This window comes from Pantherophis guttatus, chromosome 2 (genome assembly GCF_059756535.1).
Source record: "Pantherophis guttatus breed Tessera chromosome 2, ASM5975653v1, whole genome shotgun sequence".
NCBI classification, from domain to species: domain Eukaryota; kingdom Metazoa; phylum Chordata; class Lepidosauria; order Squamata; family Colubridae; genus Pantherophis; species Pantherophis guttatus.
In genome coordinates, this window is record NC_142064.1 from 17,776,823 (window position 1) to 17,804,516 (window position 27,694).

The window sequence follows — 27,694 nt, forward strand, 5'->3', positions numbered from 1 at the left end:
AGCTCTTAGCCATATCGAGACACACACACACACACACTCAAGCACACACACACACACACACACGCATCAGCTCCATCCATCCCTCCTTTCTGGGTGTGTTAACTCCAATGTAGCTCTCACAACCCAGGGTATCTCTCTCTCTCTCTTCCCCCCCCCTTCTCTCTCTTCCCCCCTCCCGCCCTAGGTATGCGAAGCTGCAAGATGGTCAGAGTGGTAAGTGTTCTGGGGCTAGTGATGGTCAGCGTGGCTCTCTTGATTTTGTCCTTGATCAGCTACGTGTCCCTGAAAAAAGACAATATCTTCACCACTCCCAAATATGCCAACACGGGAGTGCCGAGAATGTACATGCTTCATGCCGGATTTAGGTGAGTGCTTGTCAAATCATACATAGATTCCCTTCCCTTCCCCCCCTCCCCCTTCCCCGAGGAAAGGCATGCTGGCGAGATGGGTAGAGGGTATGCCGGCTGAGGAAGAAGCGAGGAGGAGGGGGAGAGGGGAATATTATCATTATTATTATTATTATTAACATTATTATTGAATCCACGCTCCGGGATACCCCTACCCCTTTCTTCTGGTTTTTGTGCCCACCATACAATACCCCCCACCCCTCCTTTAAAATTGCTTTGTGTGGAAATCGATCGGGGAGCGTTGCTTTGGAGCTTTTGCATCAGTGGCCGGCGGGGGTAGCGGGGTGGGGTAGGGTGAGGTGTGTGGGGAGGGGGGTGGGGGGGGGTAAGACATATAATATATGATGGGCAGCTGACGGCTTGGCCGGTTCATGTATATTCCGGACGGAGGACGGACTAATGGCGCAGGCGCCTTGTTTCTTCGGCCGTGGGGGGGGGAGGGAGATGATCCCGGTGTCCCCCACCCCCCACGCTGGGGAATCGCAGATACGCAGTGTTTAAATGAGCAAAGCGGAGGAAGGGATGGAATGGAAAGCGATGGGGGGGGGAGGGGGTTATTTCTCTAATCTCCCTCGCAATTTCCTTCTCTCCCATCTGCCTTCCTTGCAACTCCCGGTCCGGGGGGGGGGGGGGGGCTCTTCCTATCTAGCCGGGCAGGAGACAAACGGAGGGTTCCTTTGTTTGACTTTTCCTTTCCTCATTGCTGGGCTTCCCCCGTGTTTTAGGTCTCCCGTTTAAAGCCCGGGGAGCCAAAGGCCAGAAAATTAGGAGTGTGTGTGTGTGATTGGGGGGGGGGGGGGAAGGGTGGTTCCAGCCAAAGCGTGAGCCGGAAGTGGTGGGAATAATTCAAGCTCCTTCATTCTTCGCCTTCTTTGGGGAGCCCAAAGACACAAAATATGTCCTAGCTAAACTAGGGCAGTTTGGGAGGGTCTCTTGGCCAGTGGAACACACAGAGACACAGAGACACCCACCCACGCTCGTTGGGGGGGGGAGGGGATCGTCTTTGACATCTGTGCCACCGCCCTGTGATTTATGGCTGGGAAGAGTCAAAATTGGGCAGAGATGCCAAAAGCGGAAGAAGAAGGCGGCAACCCTCGCGCAAGGGAGGCTGAGTAGCGAGGCCACTGTCCATGGTGCTGATCGCGCCTCCGCTTTCTGCTCTTCAGGCTCCTAACGATCTGGCTATTCGTTTGGAAGGCTCCGGCTTTCAAACATTCCATATGAATATTATTGTTCCCGGTGGTTCAAAGCATCCAAAGGAATGAAAGAGGCCACCTATTAGTAAGCTTTAGTCTGCCGATCAGAGTAAACAATACCAAGCTTAACAAGGGTCCTTTTATTTTTATGGAATCTGCTGGGAAACTGCTTCTGTGATCTTTAACATTGACTTTAGCAGATAAAAGCCATTTCATAGTCAGCATTAACCATCTGGTTTATTGTAGCATCCCTTTCCAAGCTAGTGATTCCTAAATATGTAGCAACTCCCAACTTGCTCCAGTCGGTTGGGGAAGCCCGGCTTGTATATTTTCTGTGCAGAGCATTCCTTGTCATAGAGACTCACCAGAAATATCTGATCAGGTTTCTACACATAGATAGAATAGCGGGGGGGGGGGGACCCATTGCATGTTCATCTAGTAGAGCTCCTGGCTATGGAAAGAATATACAGCTATATATATTCTGGCAGGTAACCATCTTCTTAATGAAAAACAGCCCACTACTATTAAGGTCTGTCTGTTTACTGTCTAATAGCTGGCACCATCAAGAAGTTGATTCTCAGGTTTAATTGAAATCCTAATTATCAAGACTGCTTCTTGTGATTTAGCATATGGTTTGTTGCCATTTGAATGCATTGGTTCAGGCCATGGGACAAGAGTAAATAATTTTATTCCATCTTCTAATGGCATTGCTATGGAGAAGTTATCATCTATGCAAAGTGATATTTTAAAGAATATTGATTCAATCATGACAGACAGATAAATGAATAAATTAGAAATATATATGCAGACTAAAGGATGTTTTAGATTAAGAGGAGGACATATGTGGTCCACCACATGTTTGAACTACATTTAACAGATTGTCTAGGCTTCTAGGAGTTGTGATTCAGTAAGAAATTGAAGTCTATATTTTGTCCACCCTTTTTTTAAAGGAAAATTTGAAATTCTCACATAACTTATCAGATATGATCATTGCATAAATTTGTGGACTTACTTTCCACAAATTTGCATGTGGGACTGTCATGTATTATTTTATATTAGGACTAATATCCCATATTTCTGACCAAAGTACTCATATAATTTTCAGTTGGAAGTCAATCTTACCTACATTCAGATGTTTAAGGAAAGTAACTATGGAACCAAACTTTATTTTCAATATATTGTTGATTCATAATCAGTTAAATTCATTTTGACAAGTTTTTATTCATGGGTGGGTTTTTTTTGTTTTGTTTGTTTGTTTTTCTGGTTGCTAATGTTATATTATAAAGGCAAGTGATGCCTATGAATAGTCATTTTGCTTGCATTTCATGAAAATTTAGTAAAGTATTCCATTGAAATCAAAGAATTTGCACAACCTTTAGAAAAGTTATAATTTTTATAAGCTTGAACCAATTTTTGGAAACTGCTGTGTAAATATCAATCAACAACAGAAAAGTCCTATGTTCCTGAATCTGGAAGGTATCAGAAATTGGGGATTATATTTCTCACAATCTCTACTTTCTGGTACAAAATAATGGAAATTGTAGCTCAATATCACAGAATTTAATTCTGCTTTTTGGAAAGTTTCTGTTCCCCATTTAGCTGCTTGTTAGCTTCATTTCTTCCCTTCCCTCTTGATTTTCCAGGGATTCCTTTCAGCTTAAACCATTGTTTATCTTTGGACAATCGCTTAAAATCTCCAATTCTTGGTTTAATGGGATGGGTTTTTTCCCCCTTTTCCTAATGATAACGTTCATGAATGCTTTCAATTTAGATGCATACAAGTCAACATTCAAAGAATTGACAATGTGATTAATCTCTGCAACAGAGGGAATCTCAGAAACATAATTTTTTCAAGGAAGGGAACAAACCGGACAGTGAAATGAAAGACAGAATTAGGAGGTATTAAACAAAAAAAGGGCCTGGAAGTAGAGAACATATCGTTAGAGAGCAGATACTCATGGAAAACTAGACGGAAGAAATATTGGATCTTTGAAAAGAGAGATTAAAAAGTGAGCTTAGAGAAGAGGAAGAACAGGTCAAAAGTGCAGCACTATAGAAGTCATTTGCGATAGATGATAGAGAGAGATGATAGATAGATAGACATAAACTTTTAAAGTCTAGCCTCCATGGACTCATATACTTGTCTCTCTTCCAAGTACTAACCAGCTTGGCTCTTTGGAGATCAATAAAGTTTGGTTAAGTGCTGTGGAATACTCAGAATCATGAAGTATCCATATTACAGGAAAAAGAAGAAACCCCCAAAACATATCCAGGTGATGGGATCTGCAATTACGGTTTCAGGAATTCGGAATTGAATTGCTAAACTATTCTGATTCCCTTTTCAAACTAATCACGGCGAACAATTTTTATAGTTAAGGCAACCTAATTATAATATATTTCCTGGCAGCTGGGCTGTGAGAAGGGTGATCATATTTGGAATACAGGTAGTCTTCGACTTATAATAGTTCATTTAGTGATCATTCGGCCCTGAAGAAAGTAATTTATGACCGTTTTTCACACTTACAATCGTTGCAGCATCTCCATGGTCACTTGATTGAAATTCTCACAATTGGCAACAGACTCGTATTTATCATGTTTGCACTGGTCCCGGGATCACATCGGGGTGAAATCCAGCAGGTTCTGACAGGTACTGGAGGACCGGTAGCGGAAATTTTGAGCAGTTCGGAGAACCAGCAAATACCACTTCTGGCTGGCTCCAGAGTGGGGTGGGAATGGAGATTTTTGCAGTATCCTTCCCCTGCCATGCCCACCAAGCCACACCATGCCCACCAAGCCACGCCCACAGAACCTGTAGTAAAAAAAATTGGATTTCACCACTGGATCACATGATCCCCTTTTGTGACTCTCTGACAAGCAAAGTCGAAGGGGCAAGCCAGATTCACTTAACAACTGTATTTCTAATTTAACAACTGTAGTGATTCACTTGACCGTGGCAAGGAGGTTGTAAAATGGGACAAAAATCCCTGAACAGCTATCTCGCTTAGCAACAGAAATTTTGGGCTCAGTTGTGGTTGTAAGTGGTTTCCTGCCTAAGCAGGGGATTGGACTAGAAGACCTCCAAGGTCCCTTCCAACTCTGTTATTCTATTCTAAGTCAAGGACTACCTGTGCTTCCCTCTGGGAAATGAAGACCTTCCTCCCTATAGAAAAATAGCCTTTCTAACAAGCTGCTCATTTGAAAAGCAAATCAGTAATTCCCACCCATCTGAACATGGTTAGATGTTGAGAGCCATACATCAGAGAATGTCTTCTTCTAATCGACAATGGTGATAAGAGTGAGTAGAAATGATAACATCCTTAATTTGGCCCTTTATGTTGGAAATAGTTTGACTGATTGCATAAATATGGGATCTGTTTCAGGTCACAGTTTGCTCTGAAGTTCCTTGATCCTTCCTTTGTACCCAACACAAATTCCTTGAATCAGGAGGTGCAGGACAAGTCACCCAAGTGGAAATTCAACAGAACGGCATTCTTACAACAAAGGTGAGGGGGAAAAAGTGAAAAGTGATGTTAGGATCAGGACGATTCTAGATTTGGGGTAAATCTACCCTAAGGCTAGTTTTTAAACACGGCCGCTTGGCAACAAACAACTGTGCCCTGGAACGTTGTCAAAAAATATCCAACATCTGTATCAGTGTCCTAGAGAATAAATGTCCCAAATATTGAGATGCATTCTATGTCCGCATGTATGAAACACTCATTTACCACCAGGTATTTTGATTGTCTCTCAAGTCATTTGAGGTTGAGAGATGAAGGGATCATTTGGGGACACTAAATTGGATATCTTGCTGTTTTAAATTATATGAACTAAGCCAAGATGTGCTAAGAAGGAATGAGGTTGTAATTTTTCCTGCCAAGAGTATACAAGATACAGTGCAAAGAAACCACAAAGAAATGGTATAGTGGGCTAATTTTATTCTTTTTTTAGTAGTTTTGCTCCCTGTACATTTAAAATAGGTCAGGTTGTACCAAGACTCTAAATCAGGGGTGGGGAACGATGGCCCTTTTGACTTGTGGACTTCAACTCCCAGAATTCCTGAGCCAGGAATTCTGGGAGTTGAAGTCCACAAGTCATAAAAGGGCAATCATTCCCCACCTCTGCTCTAAATTTATGGAGACTTCCGGTTTAGGCATCTGTCCCAGGATGGTATTATCATACACTGTACATTAAATGCATCGGTGAAGACACAAATACTACCAAATAGAGTGAAGCAACTGCAAGACAATTAAAGAATAAATGCAATATAGCTATAATTTAATTGAAGAGTAATATATAAGTAACTAGAACAATAAAACAGAGTGAAATTGCATGCTTCCTCCACCTGTCACGTTCCTGGAGAATTAATTTGCCTTAATGAAGTCTCTGCCGCTACATACCTAATACTAACTTGCCAAAGCAGTCAGAAGGCTACCCAGTCTGAATTATATCAGGGGTGAAATCTAAATTTTTTTGCTACTGGTTCTGTGGGCGTAGCTTAATTAGTGGGCGGGGCTTGGTGGTAAGGTGACTGGGTGGGCGTGGCCAAGTCAATGTCACTTCTTTGCCCTTTTTTAACCTACAAAACACAACACAACACAACTGGCTCACCCACAGTGTAAAAGCAGCTGTGCTAGACTCAAAATGGCCCTGCAACAAGCAGGAACCTCACGCAGCCACAAAAAGCCCCAAAAAACAACTTTCACACTTTACACACACACAACACAACACAACTGGCTCACCCACAATGTAAAAACAGCTGTGCTAGACCCAAAATGGCCCCTGCAACAAGCAGGAACCTCACACAGCCACAAAAAGCCCAAAAAACCAACTTTCACACTTTACACACAGAAAATTCCACATACAGCTTTGTGAGATTTTGTGTGTTTGTGTAGTTAGAGTGAAACACTACAGAAACACACTAAATCTCAGAAAGCTGCACAAATATTATTTTATTTTATTTTATTTTTATTTTTATGTAAAAGCAACTAAATTTAAAACTTCCTAAATTTTAAATGGCTAGGTCTAAAAAAAAGAACAACTAAAAAAAACCCAATTAACTATTTTTTTAAAGCTCCCAAAGGGGAAAAAAACTTACCCAATAGAACAGGGGTCTCCAACCTTGGCAACTTTAAGACTTGTGGACTTCAACTCCCAGAATTCCTCAGCCAGTTTTGCTGGGAGTTGAAGTCCACAAGTCTAGGCAGGCAGGCAGGCAGAAAGAGCTGCTCACCAATGAGCTTGATTGCAGGCAGGGAGATTCAGTTGCTTGCTGATGCATGGATTTCGATTGTCATGCAATCAGCAGCTAAGGTAAGCAAGCTGGAGGTGGGGGGGGGGGTGAGAGAAAAAAAAGAAACTTTTTTTTCTTTTACATGGCTCTGGCGATCCAAGCTGAGTTGCCTGATTAGCAGGCAACTCAGCTGGGATGTCAGAGCTTGGCTGGTCAGAGCCATTTAAAAGGAAAAAAAGGCTCTGATGATCACGGGGTTCAGCTGGGCATGGGGGGCGGGGGCAGGGATTTTTGCTACCGGTTCTCCGAACTGCCCGCCGCCATCGCTACCTACTCGCCCGAGCCGGTCCGAACCGGGAGCATTTCACCCCTGAATTATATTTATTGAAGTTATCATTGTTTCAGAATGAGATGGTTTTAAAGGAGAACTCAGTTCAGCCTTTAGGGCTGGAATTGTGTAAGAAGCAATAGTCCACAGCACTGTTTCTTAAACTTAACAACTTTAAGATGTGTGGACTTCCACTCCCAGAATTCTCCAGCTAGCATGCAGACTAGTTGCGAAGGTTGAGAGACATTGGTCTTGGAAGATTGGGATAATTTACTTCCTTCTCCATAGCTTTTATTGCCCCAATGTTTCTGCTAGTATGACAATGTAGCTACTCAAACTTGTGGTGGCAGATTCTGGGGTTAACTGGCAGGACGCCCTGCTAATGGAAGTATTTCTCAATCTAATCTATTTTAGCCAGTTTATTGTTCAGCTTAGATGGCACTGTAAAAAAAACAACCCGATCAAGATTCTTGGTATAATCAGTGTTTAAAGATTCTACTTGTAATAAATCCTGGTTAAAAAGATAAAGATAAAGGTTCCCCTCACACATATGTGCTAGTTGTTCCCAACTCGAGGAGGCGGTGCTCATCTCCGTTTCAAAGCCAAAGAGTCAGCGCTGTCTGAAGACATCTCCTTGGTCATGTGGCCGGCATGACTAAATGCCAAAGGTGCACGGAACACTGTTACCTTCCCACCAAAGGTGGTCCCTATTTTTCTACTTGCATTTTTTATGTGCTTTCGAACTGCTAGGTTGGCAGAAGCTGGGACAAGTAACGGGAGCTCACCCCGTTACACAGCACTAGGGATTCGAACCGCTGAACTGCCGATCTTTCAGCATCTTAGCCACTGAGCCACCGCATCCTGGTTAGCTTTGACTATAAAATCAGTGGCTCCCAAATATTTTTCAGCTTTCAATACCATGAGGAGAATTTTTTTTTTCAAAGAAGAGAGGGAATATGGGAAATATGAGCCATCCCTTCGCAATCTATTCATTCTTTAAATCTCTGTAATAATGTGTTAATCATTAGCTAACAGAGAGCCAGGATTACTGCTACCCATGTTGAGTGAAATACATGGATTCCCACCTAGCCAGAAATTACCTATTTTGTTCAAATAATCAAGCTGTTTCAATATTGCACTGTTTTAAATACAATTTTGGAGTGATGGAGATGGGAATCAAATAAAATGAAATGGGATGGAAATAGCTTCAGTTCTGTGTAAGAAGAGTAGATATGTTAACAGTTGATTTGATTACATTTTATTCGGTATTGCACAGAAGAGAAGCTAGATGGTGGATTATATAGCTTTAAAAATTGGAATGGAAAAGAAATGCAATGGAATTTGGGTGAGGTATGTTATCAACTCAGCTTCCATTCTAATATTCTAGATAGGATAGACACAAACACAGTATAAAATTTCATTAAAGAAGCAACAGTCCATTCAGCTTCAATTTCATTATAGAATTTCTCCATCAAGAGGGTCACAATGCCATATTATTTCCAGGGAACCATACCGCAACTTTCTTTATACTGTTATATCCAGAACAGGTTTTTAAAAAGAAGAAGAAATATCTTCTTCCTATCAAGAATATTAATTTCATTATGAATAATTTAAGTTTTGTTCTATGTGTGAGTAAGAGAGGGGGGAAAAAATACCCCATTCTCAGTATGCATTCAACAAATTCCCTAAATAGGCAATGCAGTTCATATTATATTACTCTTAAAAGAAATCTCCTTTCTTCCCCTCATAATTGCCTGAAAGGAAGATAACTGTACTTAAAATAACCCACTCCCAAATGAATATTAAGCAGGAAAAAAACCAGATAATCTCCCTCTGTTACTGTGCTATTAAAACTGAACTATCTTTCCATTTTAAAACTAATTTATTTGGAAGTAAAATTGGACTCTCTAGTCAGATAAATATAATATCGCTTTTGTACTTTTATAGATAAAGCTGAAAGATTGGCTTTCAAATACAAATTCTGTTATATCAAATTTAGTACGTTTATACTTAATGTCTGTGTAATATGTAATCTGCAATATGTAATATTATTAACATAGTATATGTCAACATAGTTTGATGTAGTGGTTAAAATGTTGGCCAACATACCACATTATGAATTCTAATCCTCTTAAGCAGAGGTCTTCAAACTTGGCAGCTTTAAGACTTGTGGACTTCAACTCTCAGAATTCTCCAGGCTGGAGAATTCTGGGAGTTGAAGTCCACAAGTCTTAAAGCTGCCAAATTTGAGGACCCCTGCTCTTAAGTATGAAAGCCAGCCGAGTAAGTTTGGGCCAGTCCCACTCCCTTAGCCCAACTCACCTTACAAGGATGTTGTTGTGGGTGGGAAAAGGAGGAGGAAGGAATATTAGATATGTTCATCATCCTTGAGTTACTTAGAAAGTAATAAGAATGGAATAAATATCTAATAAATAAAAAAAAATAAATCACAGCTATGTGTTCTGAATGATTTTCAGAATTCTCTTCCAGAAATTTGCTGCCAAATCCTAGGTTCCTAAATACTTGATAATCTGATGCTAATCAGAACTCCTGTTGACTGACAAGGGGCCCATTTCCTAGGCTTCCATCATTTCCCTGGCTATTTTTGTACCTGCTCAGCCAACAATCTCAGTAGCTGCAAAATTGAAAGTATGTCCTTGTTCATTGAAAAAAAAAAATCAGCAACCAACAACTTAATAGCTGGCCATCAATACCCTAATCAACAAATAAAAAAACCACACACAACCAGGCATCACATAAATACTACACATAGAGTAGCCCAAAAGCATATATTCCAGCAGAGAGAAGTTTATTTATTTATTTATTGGTTCGATTTATATGCCGCCCTTCTCCAGAGACTCAGGGCGGCTTACAATGCGTTAATAGCCTTCATACTTTTGTATATACCTGCTTAGTAGGGCTTTTGCCCCCTCCCCCCAAAGCGGTGTTCTTTTTTATACAAAGCGGTGTTCTTTTTTATATAAAGTCAGCTTATTGCCCCCACAATCCGGGTCCTCATTTTACCTACCTAGGAAGGATGGAAGGCTGAGTCAACCTTGAGCCTGGTGAGATTTGAACTCGCAGTAATTTCAGGCAACTGGCAGCTAAGTGCTACTTAACAGCACTTTAGTCCACTGCACCACCAAGTTCCCTGAGGATGGTCTCCAGCACAAACCTGAAAGCTCAGAAGACTAAACCTCTGGTCCCAATGACCAACCCTGATTGGATCCTGCAACATTATCCTGGGACATGTATATTTGCCTTCATTCGTCCTAGGAAGAATTCCACATGGCCTTTCAAAGTTTCCTGGGAATTTTTAAATCAGATTTTTAATTTATACCTAAAAATACAAAAGCATCAAACTCTAGATTCCAAGTGAAAAATTGCTAATTTTATGGGAGGAGGGAGGGACAGATTTAACTCCTGACTCTGTTAGGTCTCAAATGTTGATACATACAAACTGAGTGTATGCCATCCCATTAACTACAGTGTTTATTTATTCTGTTCAATTGTGTCTGATTCATGGAGACTGCCTGGAAAAGTCCCTGCAGTTTTTTTGGGCAAGGTATTTTCAGAAGTGGTTTGCTTTGTCTGTTTTCAAGGGTTGACCCTAACCCTAACCCTAACACTAGACCTAACCCTAATCCTAACCCAAGATCTGAGAGACAGAGTGACTGGCTCAAGGCAACCCAGGTGGTTTTGTGCCTAAGGCAGGACTAGAACTTACAGCCTCCTGGCTTCCTCCTGGTGCCTTAGCCACTAGACCAGGGGTCGGCAACCTTAAACACTCAAAGAGCCACAAAGGTCCTAACCAGAAGCCCCCCATTCAATTCTGGAGCCGACCAGAAGTCGGGTTCCCCCACCATAGAGTCTCCTCCTAGTGTGGCATCCTTTTTCCTCTACCTGTCCTAACCGAAAGCCCTATCAATTGTGGAGCCGACCGGAAAACCCACCCCTTGCCATAGAGTCTCCTCCTGGCGCATCGTGCTTTCCCCCCCTAACCGGAAGCTCCTCTCAAAATTGTGGCATAGACCGGTGACAGGGAGCCACAGCAGAGGGATGAAAGAGCCACATGCGGCTCCAGAGCCGCAGGTTCCCGACCCCTGCACTAAACCAAGCTAGCTTTCTAAAAGGAAAGTGTAGGAAGGAGGCAATGGCAAATCACTTCAGAAAAACCTTGTCTAGAAAAGGCAAGGGATTTCTCTAGGGAGTCTCCAAAAATATGAGAGAGAGGAGTGGTGGGAGAAAAAGAGAGAGAAAGAAAGAGAGAATAAGATTATAATTATAATTATTTCTGAGCTATGGATTTGTATCTGGAACCACATCTATAATGTAAGATAGTCCAGAATTGGTAATCAGGAAGAGGTGCAAGAAAAGGGATTGCACAGACCTTCCTTGATATTTCTTCATTCCACCCCATCCCAATATTTTTCCCACCCATATTTATTTCCCCCACCCTGGGGAAAACTGTGTGATATCAGCACTAACATCCAGCAAAATTAAAAATAAAACTCTTACATCTTATGCATAACTTCCAATGTTGCTTTAGAATGATACATTTTTAATATCTTATATAGAATAGAATAGAATTCTTTATTGGCCAAGTGTGATTGGACACACAAGGAATTTGTCTTTGGTGCATACGCTTTCAGTGTACATAAAAAGATAAGGTACATTCATCAAGAATCATAAGGTACAACACTTAATGATAGTCATAGGATACAAATAAGCAATCAGGAAACCATCAATATCAATATAAATCGTAAGCCTACAAACAACGAAGTTACAGTCAAGTGGAAGGAGATGGATGATAGGAGCGATGAGAAGACTAATAGTAATAGTAATGCAGCCTTAGTGAATAGTTTGATTTCCTTTTTAAAAAATGGGGATAGCTTTCTGTAATATTCAGTCTGTGTTGGACCGTCATACTACAGATGTTGTTCTGCCATACTCCATGCTGTGGTGGAAGACAACTCAAAACATGGGCAACCCCTGCCTTCCTCACATGCACAAAAGCCACCTAAAGACACAAGGAAAGATGTCTTGGGTGTTACAGGAGAAATGGAAGAATCTAGACTAATACAGATTCTAGGAGTAATGTTGATGTCAGATATAGCATATATTTTTCCATCCCACAGCTATATTTCTATATTGCACAACTTTTAATGGACCAACAGAGGCACTTGATTTTTGATAAGTGTTAGGGCATCCACTGAAAGTGAGATAAGACAAAGACATGGATGAAACCAGAATAGAAATAAAGAATAACAGAGTTGGAAGGGATCTTGGAGATCTTCTAGTCCAACCCCTTGCTTGACCAGGATACCGTATACCATTCCAGACAAATGGTGGTCCAATCTTTTCTTAAAAACCTCCAGTGTTGGGGAACCCAGAACTTCTGGAGGCAAGCCATTCTACTGGTTAACTGTTCTCACAGATAGGAAATTTCTCCTTAATTCTAGATTAGATCTCTCTTTGATCCAACCTAGAAATAAGGAGATATCTCCTATTTCATTTCAATATTCCTGTATAGAAAAAAACTACATATTTCAATGCTTACATTAAATTCAACTTGGGTTCATTAAACACAATAATACAGCTATTGTGCTATTATATCTAAGTGCTTCTTTTACTTTTCAATGAAGAACTACATATGCTGTAGTGTAGCACTACACTGTGGTACGACTACTTTAGTTCTTCTAAAAGAAATTTTACCCCTTTATCTCATTTAAAAGCAATGTGGGCTCAACTTTTGGAAAGACTGTTGAGCCAGTTTGCAGAATTTTGGGATAGGAACAAATTATATACTTCAGTATCAAAAGGAAGATGAATATAGGAAATAAGTAATTATATCAAAACCAGGTTGTTTTACTTATGATGAGCAAATGCAAACTCTAATGGCATTTTTATTAACCTTGTTTACTTTAGGGAAAAATTAATATTCTCAATGTTCCCCAAATAGAATATTAAAGAGTTCTGTGTCTGCAAAAGATAGACACACAAATATTGCTCAAGAGGCCAAGTTATTATTCTGGAAAGTCTCACTTCAGGACTTCAGCTCTATTATTCTTCAAGCCAGAAGGAATTTCTTTTTCCAAGTTCTTTCTTGCCTCCTGAAACAGAAGATATTATTATTTTATTGAAAAGGTTTTCTCAAAATTGTGTAGCAATCAAATTGCAGTTCCAATCAAAACTACATTTCATTCACCGTCCAGCAGTTTGAAAATTACATTGGCTTCTTGATTACAGGGTAAAGTGGTCTTGCTGTATGCTAGGCATGAAGAAAAGTGTTTCTTAAAGTAAATACTATAACATCCTAGTTATAATGTTATTGTAAAAAAAATTGTGGAAACAGTACTTTTAATCTAACTTGGACCACATTCCACAATTCATCCCCTCCAATCAATTGTTTACAAGTACGGACGTCAATAATCCATCTTCATAATCCAGAAAATACTTGGAACAGGTGAATTATCCATTCTTTTATCCTTATATGTGAATAGGATGTCTATTCCATATTTCTGTGGCTTATAGAACAAAGCATCTTCCAAATAATTCTATGTACTTGGATTCAGTCTAGTGAAATCAATTCAATTTATTCAAGTTGGTACAACTTTCTGTAGTTCTGTTGTGTAAGCAAACGTGATTGGATTCAATCCGATGACTGTTAAAACATGCATGTAATATTTCATCAAAAGCCAATCTTTAAACAACTATAAAGAAACAACAACATATTCAATTGCCTTTAAAGGAGCAATGTCAAAATACAGGTAGCCTCCAACTTTGGACTACAACTGACCCCAAAATTTCTGTTGCTAAGCGAGACAATTGTTAAGCGAGTTTTGCTCTGTTTTGCAACCTTTCTTGCCACAATTGTTCATTCAATCTATGCAGCTGTTAAGTGAATCATTTGGCCATGAAGTGAATATAGATTTTCCCATTGATTCTGCTTCTCGGAAGAGGGTTGGGAAGGTTACAAATGATGATGACATGATCCCCAGGACAGTGCAGCTGTCATAAATACATGTCAGTTCCCAAGCATCTGAGTTTTGATCACATGACCATGGGGATGGTTGTAAGGGTGAAAAATGTTCATAAGTTATTTTTTTCAGTGCGGTTGTAACTTTGAATGGTCACTAAACAAATGGTTGCAAGTTGACGATTATGTATAATAGCAATATTATACATAATATTATACTTGGATTTATATACAGCTTCACAGTGCTTTACAGCCCTCTCTAAGCAGTTTACAGAGTCAGCCTATTGACCCCAACAATCTGGGTCCTCATTTTACCCACCTTGGAAGGATGGAAGGCTGAGTCAATCTTGAGCCTGGTGAGATTTAAACTGCCAAATTGCAGGCAGCTGACAGTCAGCAGAAGTAGCCTGCAGTACTGCATTCTAACCACTGCGCCATCACGGCTCTTGGTCTATTATATAATAGACATATAAACATTATCCTACCAAAAAAAGACTTAATTATGAGTTTCTCTCTATCTCCAATCCTTGACTCCATAACATAGTTCTACAACTCTAGTTAAATTCTCACTCCAATCCCTGGCTTAAGCATAACACACAAATGGCTCTCCAATCTCTTCTTAAAAAGCTCCAATGAAACCAGATATTATATTTAAGGAATCCTTTACCACACAGTGTCTATGGAGATTCTCAGTCATCCAGGTCATGGTTGTCCTCTTGCTTTTTCAAGAGGCAACTGAACTTTCTGGAAAGTTTGGGACTTTACCACACAAGTTATGTTATTTTTGCTATGACACGTCTTACAGAGGTGGTATTCAGCAGGTTCTGACCAGTTCTGGAGAACCAGTAGCGGAAATTTTGAGTAGTTGAGAGAACGAGTAAATACCACCTCTGACTGGCCCTGCCCCCATCTATTCTCTGCCTCCCGAGTCCCAGCTGATCAGGAGGGAATGGGGATTTTGCAGTAACCTTCCCCTGGAGTGGGGAGGGAATGGAAATTTTACAGTATCCTTCCCCTGTCACACCCACCAAGCCACGCCCACCAAGCCACACCCATAGAACCGATAGTAAAAAATTTTTGAAACCCACCACTGATGTCTTAATATTATTGACATAGAGAAATACTCTACTTCAGCCCCCCAACCTTTTGGGCACCAAGTTCTGCAGAGGGCAGTTTATCCACGGACCCAGGGGGACATGGTTTCATGTGCTGTCTGGATCCCAAATATGCGCAGGTGGGGCTTCACTCACTTGTGCAGCCGGTTTTTGGCTGGTTTCAGCCCAATGCTGGTCCATGGTCCACAAGTTGGGGATTCCTGATATACTTATTTAGTTGTTCTACATTAGAAATTCTATATGAGTTGTTCTATATTAGAAGGGACGACTCACACCCTGATCAGTGCTTCTTTATTCTCCTGCCGTCGGGAAGGAGATATAGAAGCATAGCAGAGGTGGTATTCAGCAGGTTCTGACCAGTTCTGAAGAACCGGTAGCAGAAATTTTGAGTAGTTCGGAGAACCAGTAAATACTACCTCTGGCCCAGCCCCCATCTATTATCTGCCTCCCGAGTCCCAGCTGATCAGGAGGAAATGGGGATTTTGTAGTAACCTTCCCTTGGAGCGGGGTGGGAATGGAGATTTTACAGTATCCTTCCCCTGCCATGCCCACCAAGCCACGCCCACCAAGCCATGCCACGCCCACCAAGCCACGCCCACAGAATCAGCAGCAAAAAAATTTGAATCCTACCACTGAAGCATAGGCAGCTGCACAAATAGGCTGAAGAACAATTTTTGTCCGTGAGCTGTCAGGCTTCTGAATGGAAAATAACTTTGCAACAACATAGTACAATTGACTTGCGGGGCCAGTGCAATGTGCAATAAGTCCACATGGTGCAGGAGGATTGTATGTTGGTTAGTAGGATTCACTGGGTTAGGGATTTTTCTTTTCTTTTGCTGTCTTTCACTGTGAGTTGTATTGGGTTGGGGGGGGCACGAAGGGAGGCTCAGCCAATCTCATTGTACACATGTTGTACTCTGACAATAAAGGTTTGAATTGAAGCAAAAGTCTGATTAAATATCCATGATGAAAAAAAGCAGAGGAAAATGAAGCAAAGAAAGCACCAGTTAAATTAATTATAAAAGCATTATTAACTGTAGTTATCATGACTTCTTTTCATTTTAGATGTCAAATTAATCCAGATAGTTTTGTGAGGATTTGAAAACTGTAACATCAAGATGGGGGACTGATGTAGTTTAATGGCAAAATAGGTCAACTTTTGACATGTCCAGGAAGGGAAGAAAAAAAATCCTTCCTGAAAGACTGAAAAAAAACCACTTTGGTCAATGTAAAACGGTACTGACCTGGGATAACACTAGTTCCTGTATTCCAATTGAGTTATTATGTTGTACATGCAAATCAAAAATCAATACAAGCACATCAGTACAACATTGTACTAAATGTTCATCAGACAGGAACTCTGTGCCATGTGCAATCTACCAGTTGTCCTTATTTATTTTATTTTATTTTATTTTATTTTATTTTATTTTATTTTATTTTATTTTATTTTATTATTTTATTTTATTTTATTTTATTTTATTTTATTTTATTTTATTTTATTTTATTTTATTTTATTTTATTTTATTATTTATATAACGCCCTTCTCCCGAAGGACTCAGGGCGGTGAACATTCATAATAAAATAATGTACAAAATAGAATTTAAAAGCAGATTAAAATAATTAAATCATAGGCCGAATTTAAAACTCTCATTTTAAAACCAATTTAAAAACCCCATTAAAACCAAATTAAAATCATTTATCCCATCAGAGCGGCTTGCTGGAATAACAGGGTCTTCACTGTACGACAGAAGGCGCGGAGGTCGGGGATCCTTCGTATGTCCGGGGGTAATTCATTCCAGAGGGCAGGGGCCCCCACAGAGAAGGCTCTCCCCCTGGGGGTCGCCAGTCGACATTGTTTGGCTGACGGCACCCTGAGGAGGCCCTCTCTGTGTGAGCGTACCGGTCAGTGAGAGGCAATCGGTGGCAGAATGCAGTCTTGTAGATAGCCAGGTCCTAAACCATGGAGCGCTTTAAAGGTGGTAACCAACACCTTGAAGCGCACCTTTTTTCATCCCAGGGCAAGGCAGATTATTGGTTTCCAGCTTCTGGCATCTCCAGTCCACCACGTCTTCAAGCATCAGAATGAGAAAGACTTTAACTCATTATGGATCAGTTCCACTTTAGCAAAGCGAGCACTTGTGGCACAGTAGATTAAGTGCAGAATTGCAGGCAAATTCTGCCGACAGCCTGAAGTTCAAGCCTGATGGGGCTTAAGGTTGATTCAGTCTTCCATCCTTCTGAGCTCAGTAAAATGAAGACCCAGATTGTTGGAAGCAATGCTGACATATAGTGTCATATATATGTCATATATAAGTCTAAATGCTGCTGCTATTAAGGTGTGAGTACCAGAGAAGCTGAAGATAGAGCTGTGGTGGCGCAGTGGTTAGAATGCAGTGCTGCAGGCTACTTCTGTAGACTGCCAGCTGCCAGCAGTTCAACAGTTCGATTCTAACCGTCTCAAGGTTGACTCAGCCTTCCATCCTTCCGAGGACAGTAAAATGGGGATCCAGATTGTTGGGGGCAATATGCTGACTCTGGAAACTGCTTAGAGAAGGCCGTAAAGCACTATAAATTTAAGTGCTATTGCTATTGCTATTGAAAGAAGAAATATGTATCTAAAAAATAAGGCTAGACAGTTTAATTATTAGGCTAAAATGGAAATCTCTGCAGCATTTCCTGTTATCAATTCCAATAATATTGTCTTTCTCTTTTTTTTTTTTAGACACTAAAATTTGGGAAACTTTTATTTTATTTTTTTGTTTTTGTTTTTTTAAATGTTTTTATTAAACAGTTTTTTTAAAAAAAACAAAAAGAGATATTCACACTTTCTTCTTTTCAACAGTTTCGTGTTGATAATCCATACTTATACATTTTCTCTCTCTTACCTTAGTATATCTTTTATACATATATTTCTAATATATCATATATATACCATTATAATGTATTGTATTATTCTAATTTTTTAATTTACATTTGACATAAACGTGTACCTAATTTCCTTTCCACAATTTTTATTTCTTCCCATTTCTTCCTATATTTCTCCAGCTAATTCAACTGTTATTTAGTCTTTCCTTGGCCTTTTTTCCCCTTTTCCTCCAACCATTTAGACCATCTCTCCCAGACTAGGTAGTATTCTGTTCCCTCTTTTTCTTGTATCTCCTTCGTAAGTTTATCCATTTCCGCACACTCCATAATTTTTCTAATCACATAATAATATTGTCTTTCTAATGTAAGAATTATTTACCTTAAATGTAAAGAATCATAATATTAGCATTCATGGGTGAAACTATCTTCTACAATAGTGTACAGCCAAAAAGAGAATGCCATAGTAATGTCAAGGACAAATTGCTAGGTTTTCACTGGAACAAATCTAAATTTACTTACTTGTCAGTCAAAAGTTCCCCCAGTAAGCTTGAGAAGAAACTGTCTTCTACTTAATGCAAAGTGTATTGGGCTAAATTGCAAAATACCATTAACTATCGGCATATTGCCTAATTTCACATCACTTAATAGCTATGCAGCAATTTAAATATCACATCATAACTTATAACCTAATATAAGTTCTCTGTTACCATGAAAGAAGATCTAACTTTGACTATTTATTAAGATACCATATCTTGAGAAATGATTATTCTATTTTAGGATGCCATTTAATTTATCTTGGTTTGGAACAGCTCTTATTTTATTTTTTTTATTTGCATAATTTTTTTACTCATTTTACCCAAAAGTGCCCATCATGGAGGCACTGGTTAAAGGTGGTTTTGTATTTTGTAACTGTGGATTTTGGAGCTGTGTAACGAGGTGGGATAGGGCCAGTAGTGATATTCACTTATCTCCACTACCGGTTCGGAACTGTGAGCGTGTGCATGTGCACACTCGCTTCGCTCGCACGTGGCGCTTCTGCACATGTGCAGAATCTTCTGCACATGTGCAGAGTGTCCGTGATGATGTCTGGGTGGGTGGGCGGAGCCTCCTGCCCCCACTGCTACCAGTTCGCCGAAACCAGGGTGAACCAGTAGAAACCCACCACTGGATAGGACTAGTTTTAGGATTATGAAGGCTTAGTCATGGTAATCTAAATTCCTACACACGAAATAAACAAAAAGAATAGAAGGAATCATAAAACTGAAGTGTGTCTTAGACTCTATGATCTTCTTGGACACTGAAGGCCAGGTGGAAGTGACTCCATTGCCAGGCCAATGAGGTCTGCTTGCCTTTATGCCAAGGTAAATCGATAATGTTTCCACTTTCTGGAACTTTCTGGAACTTTCTAGAAGTGGTGCTGAATGAAGGCCGGAAAGTTACATTTATTTATTTATGTATTTCAATTCGTAACTGACTGATTTCCAATGATTCTGGGTCAGTGGTGGGATTCAAGTAATTTAACAACCGGTTCTCTGCCCTAATGATTTTTTCCAAGAACCAGTTTCCAAACTGCTCAGAAAATTGACAACCGGTTCTCCCGAAGTGGTGCAAACTGGCTGAATCCCACCACTGCTCTGGGTGATTCACAAGAAAGCATAAAATAATACAATAATAAAAACTATGCAACAACAGAAAAGGCGAAGAAGACGCCACTAATGTTATGAACCAGGTCTCTGAAATGCTAATAGGGTGGGACCCACTGAAACCCTGAGGAAAATTTCATTCCAGAAAGTATGCTGTGAGCCCAGAGAAGATACATTTCTGGGCTCCTGATTGATGGCATGATTTAATTGAAGGAATTCAAACCTGTCAACCCTGCCAGGTGGAACTGGTTGTGCCAATACAAGAGGAGATTTTTTTCTATGTTGTCCTTTCCCTTTCTCTCTTCACTGCCTATAATACAGACAGTGAGCTCCTTCGCCTCTCTTCCCAAAGTGTCAGTGGTGGGTTTCAAAAATTTTTTATTACTGGTTCTGTGGGTGTGACTTAGTGGGCGTGGCATGGCTTAGTGGGTGTGGCTTGGTGGGCATGGCAGGGGAAGGTTACTGCAAAATCCCCATTTCCTCCTGATCAGCTGGGATTTGGGAGGCAGAGAATAGATGGGGGCAGGGCCAGCCAGAATTTTTACTACCGGTTCTCCAAACTACTCAAAATTTCTGCTACCGGTTCTACAGAATTGGTCAGAACCTGCTGAAACTCACCTCTGCACAGTATTATAATACCATCTAATGAGAACTTCAAGCACCATAGTTCCCTGATGCCTGAGTTGTGCCATACAATTTCAACAGGAGGACACCAGTGTCTTGATGTCAGTCTGTGTCTGGGAACTTCCAATGAAATGACTGAGCTGCCTGGCATTGCCATCTTTCCAATTTGGAATTAATCCAAAGAGAAAGATTACTTTTAGGACCTCTGCAATGTCCTGATTCAACCAATTGCCAAGAATACAAAATATGTACGTGCAGGATTGAAAACTTCTATCATCAGCTCAATTTCTGCCATTGCTTAGTGATGGAATGCTCTGGCATCCATTAGCATTTGAACATGCTATCTTGGAATTCTGGAATTTTTAGTCCCAGAGGACATCAATTTGAGGAAGGATGGAGTATGCAGGGCTCTCCAACCTTGGCAACTTTATGATTTATGAACTTCAACTAGCTGGCTGAGGAATTCTGGAAATTGAAGACCACAAGTTGTAAAGTTGTCAAGATTGAAGACCCCTGGAGTAATGCATGTCATTAATGATCAAAGAACTAAGATCTGAAATTGATTATTCGACAGAAGTAGGCAATCTCAGTGATACATTCATCTCCTCCCAGAATAATTCTGAACTTCACAGATAGATGTGCTTAGAAAATAAAAATTGCAAGTACTTATTTTTTATTTTTTTTTAATTTGTATACCGCCCTTCTCCCTGAGGACACAGGGCGGTGAACAGTCAAGTAAAAGCATAAACTACAAACATTAAAATACAATTTAAAAGATATATATAAATTTGGCCCCATGATTAAAAACAATAACAAACAATTAAAAACATTTTAAGAAGTGTTAGGCCAGCCCGGCTTGCTGGAAAAAGAAGGTTTTAAGGGCACGGTGGAAGGCACCGAGGTCTTGGATTCTCCTTATCTCTGGGGGCAGCTGATTCCAGAGGGTAGATGCCCCCACAGAGAAGGCCCTCCCCCTGGGGGTCACCAGCCTACATTGTTTGGCTGATGGCACCCCGAGGAGGCCCTCTCTGTGGGAGCACACAGGTCGGTGGGAGGCCGTCGGTAGCAGCAGGTGCTACCTGCAGCAGCAAGCAACTTGTGGTATGAGATTTTATTAGGAAATTATTTCCCACCAATTGAGATAAACTGTGTGGGAGCAAGAACTATTTTACACACCTATTTCTCAATGTACATAAAAAGAAATTACAGCTGCGTTAATTTGTGGGAAAAAAATATTCTCAGCTCTAAACGCCATTTTAGATGTTGTTTGAACTGCAAACAGATGGCTGAAAAGTCTGCTTAATATTTTTACATTGTTTTGCTTATCCCCTTACTATTGAATTTAGCAATATTAAATAATAATTATGGAAATCTCAAAAGTTTGTATTTTGTTTTGCATAGTTTAGTGAAGTCCAATAGAATTGGATTTACCTGATTATAGTTTTGGGATTGTGATGCAAATTGAGAATTTTAGGTTCTGGAGCTTTTGCTTTCCCTGGGAGAAGGATAGTTTTCAATTCCAAAAAAATCAATTTAGGTTTGCGTGTGTATTCACTGATATTTTTTTTAAGAATGTAGTCCCTGGCTGCAAAAAAAAAAAAAAAAGGCTACTCACCTTTCCGATTTAGCCTAATACACTTGTTTAATTAAGCATATCTTTAAATTGAATAAGAATGCAAATGAATGAAAGACAATGAGGACTTTAAAAAACATATGTGGCAGTTTAAGAAATTCAAAAACTAAGAATGTAGGTTAGATGGTTATAGCTTTAGTCTGGCAAGAGTCAGTCTGTTAGATGTAAGCAAATAAAGAATTGGATTTGATTAGATTTCACTGGGTCGTCTTTGGACTTGAGTCCAACAAGGGCAGAACAACTGAGTCTCTTGATACCAGATTGCACACCTGCTTTTTTTTTTTTTTTAAATTTGATTTATATGCTGCCCTTCTCCGGAGACTCAGGGCGGCTTACAATGCATTAAGCAATAGCCTTCATACTTTTTATATATTTATACAAAGTCAGCTTATTGCCCCCACAAACTAGGTCCTCAATTTACCTACCTTAGAAAGGATGGAAGGCTGAGTCAACCTTGAGCCTGGTGAGTTTCAAACTTACAGTAATTGCAGACAGCTGGTGTTAATCACAATGTTTTCAGTCTGCTGAGGCCCTAGGCCCCAGGACTCTTTTGAAAGAGTCCACTTTGAGTTAAACCCAATAAAGCCTCTTTTAGGAAACCAATAGGTTCATCCCTAATATTATGGTCATTTCCTTATCCAGAACTATGCTTACTTTGGGGTGGGTAAAATAAGATTAAAAACATAGATCCAATCTATGTCACTCTTTTTCAGAAAAATGAATGCAGCCCTTAATTATTTGATCAGTTCCCCCCGCCCTCCAAAAGTACTGAAATGGCATTGTATATAATAACTGCAAGAATTTTATACATGCTTTTTAATGGAAAAAAATCTCTAATTTCCTGTATAGAATGGTGATTAAACTGTGTTTCAATGCCTAGAATAACTTGACGTCTAAAAGGTTACTATTCAGTCTTCTTTGGAAACCATTTCTGCACTATGATTTTATACATGGAAATGTGCTTCAATACTTCTCAAATTTGGATTCTAGAATTTATTTAATATATAGTAATAGTAATAGCACTTAGACTTATATACCACTTCATAATGCTTTACAGCCCACCCCCAAGCAGCTTACAGAGTCAGCATATTCAAATCTCACCAGGCTCAAGGTTGACTCAGCCTTCCATCCTTTCGAGGTAGATAAAATGAGGACCCAGATTGTGGGGCCAATAAGCTGACTTTGTATAAAAAAGAACACTGCTTGGGGGGGCCCAAAAGCCCTACTAAGCAGGTATATCCAAAAGTATGAAAGCTATTGCTTAACGCATAGTAAGCCACCCTTGGTTTCAATTGTGCTAACCAAACATCTTTACAGTACAATGGAAACATATCTTGACTAGAAATTGGTATGAAAGGTACTTTAAATTGTTAACAGTGTATTAAATAAAACCTATTGCAATTGCAATAGCATTTAGATTTATATACCGCTTCCCAGTGCTTTAAAGCCCTCTCTAAGCTGTTTACAGAGTCAGTCTATTGCCCCCAACAATCTGGGTCCTCATTTTACCCATCTCAGAAGGGTGGAAGGCTGAGTCAACCTTGAGCCTGGTGAGATTCGAACTGCCAAATTGCAGGCAGCCGGCAGTCAGCAGAAGTAGCCTGTAGTACTGCATTCTAACCACTGTGCCATCATGGCGCTCTAGAGATATTAGAATATAGTTGCCATTTTACATTTTAGATCTGCTGGTTATTTTAGACTTGTTAGTTATCCATCCGTGTAGCTTCTTGATAGCTTCTTTTGGAGTTTTTTTTCCTCCTTGCTAATTTTTCTGTATGCCTTTAAATGTGCATTTGTATCAATATTGTTTGTTTTTAGTTTTTAATTGAAATTATACGAGGAATACTAAATAAAAGATAAATGACATTTTGATCAGTTTTCAAATTTACTGTGGGAGTTTGGATTAACTATAAAGTTGTGGACACACACACATATGCTGGATTTTGGGGTCTGGGCCCTCTACTCATGGAATTAGAATGGACACCCCAAGATGAATGAAAAGGTTTTATTTGTTTCATCAGGAGAAAATAAAATGGAATAATTAGAATCAAGCTGATATGTAATCAAACAGAAAACCAGGGTCCCCAACTTTGAGTCCTTCCTATTAATGATTGATTCATCTATTAAAAATACAAATACATGTTATGTTAAAAGTTTATGCATTTTCAAAATGAACAACCAAATCCACCCATCTGTTATACATAATACAAGTAATCCTTGACTTACGAAAGTTTGCTTAATGACCATTCAAAGTTACAATGGCACTGAAAAAGTGACTTATGGCCATTTTTTCACGCTTATGACCATTGCAGCATCCCTGTGGTCACGTGATCAAAATTCAGGCACTCATGTTTATGACCATTGCAGTGTCCTGTGGTCCCCTTTTGTGATCCCCTTTTGTGATCTTCAGACAAGCAAAGGTCAATGGGGAAGCCAGATTCACTTAACAACCGTGTTACTAATTTAACAACTGCAGTGATTCACTTAAACAACTGCGGCAAGAAAGGTAATAAAATGGGGCAAAATTCACTTAATAAATGTCCTGCTTAGCAACAGAAATGTTGGGCTCAATTGTCATCATACGTTGAGGACTGCCTCAATAGTGGGTTTCACTTACCTTCGCTACCGGTTTGCTATTGGGAGCGCACGCACAGGGGCTTCTGCGATGCGCAGAAGTTTCTGCACAGGCACGGAGCATCCATGATGATGTCCGGGTGGGTGGGTGGAGCCTCCCGCCACCGCTGCTACCAGTTCGCCTGAACAGGGGTGAACCGGTAGCAACCCATCACTGGACTGCCTGTATATGAAAGGTTCGAAATCCCCGTGTCTTTTTTTAATATTAAAACAAGGCCAACAACTGGATGTTTCTGGTGAGACCATTCATTGTAATCATTTCTCTGTTATTATTTTCAGACGAGAAATCCTTCAGCACGTTGACGTCATCAAAAACTTTTCTTTGACAAAGAGCATGGTACGGATTGGACAGCTAATGCATTACGATTATTCCAGCCATAAGTATGTCTTCTCCATTAGCAACAGCTTCCGCTTGTTGCTTCCAGATGTCTCGCCGATTCAGAACAAGCACTACAACATTTGCGCTGTTGTGGGAAACAGCGGGATTCTTCTCGGCAGTCAGTGCGGGCAGGAGATAGACAAGTACGATTTTGTTTTCCGTTGCAATTTTGCGCCCACCGAAGCATTCCAGAAAGACGTCGGAAGGAAAACCAACATCACCACTTTTAACCCGAGCATTCTGGAGAAGTATTACAACAATCTTTTGACCATTCAAGATCGCAATAACTTTTTTCTAAGCTTGAAGAAGCTGGATGGAGCCATTCTCTGGATTCCAGCTTTTTTCTTCCATACGTCGGCCACTATTACCAGAACTTTGGTAGATTTCTTTATTGAGCATCGAGGACAACTAAAAGTCCAGTTGGCTTGGCCAGGAAATATAATGCAACATGTTAACAGGTGCGATTGCTGTTGTGCACCATTCACTTTTTGGTGCTGTTTGCTTAGATTGTTTTCGGTGTAACCAAAGGTTATTCAATTTATGGCAGTTGTAAGAGGGAAGAAGGGTAGTTTGTGAATCCAGGTAAAAGACAGCATTAAGCTTCCATTGGCCACCTGAAAAAACTAAGAAGGGGCTGAACAGATTGGAGCAGAAACAACTACAGTAAATGAATAGGATAGGATAGGATAGGATAGGATAGGGTAGGGTAGGGTAGGGTAGGGTAGGGTAGGGTAGGGTAGGGTAGGGTAGGGTAGGGTAGAGTAGAGTAGAGTAGAGTAGAGTAGAATAGAATAGAATAGAATAGAATAGAATAGAATAGAATAGAATAGAATAGAATAGAATAGAATAGAATAGAATAGAATAGAATAGAATAGAATAGAATAGAATAGAATAGAATAGAAAATACTTTATTGGCCAAGTGTGATTAGACACACAAGGAATTTGTCTCCGGTGCATAAGCTCTCAGTGTACATACAACAATAGTGATAGATCATTATCATAGTCATTGTAAAAATACATTCATCATAAAACATTTGATACAACACTTAGTGATAGCTGTGGATACTAAGTAAGCAATCAACATAAATCATACTAGGATACAAAAATATTATTATTAAATAAATTATTATTAAATAATTTAATTGTTAATCTTAACACTTTTAATGTTTTTATATCTATGCTTTTATACTATTGTAAGCCACCCAGTCACTCGGGACAGTGAGACGGGCAGCATATAAATGTAATAAATAACTAAAAGCTAGAAGTTAGGAGATAGGTGGGTATTTCTGTAGAGGAACTTTGAGAATTGCCACCACCAAAAAGGCCCTGCTCTGCCAAAGCATCCAAGAACCTCAGAAAAGAATATGAATGTGAAATAGGATTTCCCCAAAATAATGATACTTTATGGATTCTTATTTTACAGGTACTGGAAAAACAAGCATTTGGCCCCTAAGCGACTCAGCACAGGTATCCTGATGTACACCCTTGCGTCCGCTATTTGTGATGAAATCCACCTGTATGGGTTTTGGCCCTTTGGCTTCAACCCAAACAATAGAGAGGATCTTCCCTACCACTATTTTGACAAGAAAGGAACCAAGTTTACCACGAAATGGCAAGAATCCCATCAGCTGCCCGCCGAATTCCAGCAGCTCTTTCGAATGCACGGCGAAGGGCTTGCGAAACTGACTTTATCCCACTGTGCCTAAGGATTTCATACTTGAAGTGCCCAAAGATTGTTGCTGTCGTTTTTTTTAAAGGGAAAAAAAAAACCATGCCCCCCCCACTGAATTTGCAATTCTTCGAAGCAGAATTCTAAAAGGAAAGGCATTGGTGGGAATAAGGTGGGGAAGCATTTAATTCTGGAGGGGTCTCCTGTTTATAATTACCAGTTTTCAAAGCCTAGGAAGGCGGCTTTGCCAGTTTTGCAAGACCGAAGTATTTCTTATCTTCCTGAAGTAGGAAAATCCAGGCTGTTTATAGCAGAAAAGTTTTGAATGTCTTAGCTATGCTGCCAAGAATATTAAAGTATTTTCATAGTCATATATTTTTCACATTCTGCGAAAGGAAAAAAAAAAGGGTGGACATTATCAATGGTTAGAACTTCTGTGTTTGCTCTTATTCAGACTAGCTTATTGTTGTTTCTGGATTTCTTTGCTGGGGGGTGGGGGTCAATTTATGCTATTGCTATTCATAGTGGAACATGTCTGTGTTTATTCATGATCAGCCTGAGAATTTTTCCTGATGTTTGGACTGAATGATGGTTTAGGGCCTATTAAGATCACCGAGAATGTCTCCTGATTAGGAGACGATTGAACTTTGATTCCCAAAGTCTAGTTTTTTTCTCTTTGGAGGTCAAAATCAAGGAAAGGTCAACGATATTTTCCATGCATTTAAGCATCTATAGATGGCAGGGATGATCGGCAGAATACCCAAAATGGCAATTTGGCCATTGGACCCAATTTTCAAAGCCGTTTTTTCTTTTCAGATCTCTTGGTGAAAGTATTTGCTGAAGCTACAATCAGTGCAATTCAGACTAAATAGCTAATGTGGTTCTGTGGCACTTATTGGTATAAAAATAATTCTGTGCACGTGGTATCTGTGCAAGAACACCATCATTTTGCACACAGTGTGTTTGCTTAAATAAAAGCAGCATGTTTCTGA

General features: G+C 39.9%; 1 protein-coding gene across 1 annotated transcript; it reads left to right on the top strand.

Moving 5' to 3' along the window:
* On the top strand, positions 1 to 27,694 carry ST8SIA3 (ST8 alpha-N-acetyl-neuraminide alpha-2,8-sialyltransferase 3). The gene is made up of 4 exons (XM_034442483.3): positions 1 to 365; positions 4,984 to 5,106; positions 24,934 to 25,491; positions 26,457 to 27,694. The coding sequence occupies exons 1-4, from the start codon at positions 187 to 189 to the stop codon at positions 26,737 to 26,739; spliced, it is 1,143 nt and encodes a 380-aa protein (XP_034298374.1). The 5' UTR covers positions 1 to 186; the 3' UTR covers positions 26,740 to 27,694.

Coding starts and splice junctions, on each gene's coding strand:
- ST8SIA3 (XM_034442483.3), top strand. CDS start 187: ATGCGAAGCTGCAAGATGGTCAGAGTGGTAAGTGTTCTGGGGCTAGTG. Junction 366..4,983: donor ATGCTTCATGCCGGATTTAG/GTGAGTGCTTGT, acceptor GATCTGTTTCAG/GTCACAGTTTGCTCTGAAGT. Junction 25,492..26,456: donor ATAATGCAACATGTTAACAG/GTGCGATTGCTG, acceptor CTTATTTTACAG/GTACTGGAAAAACAAGCATT.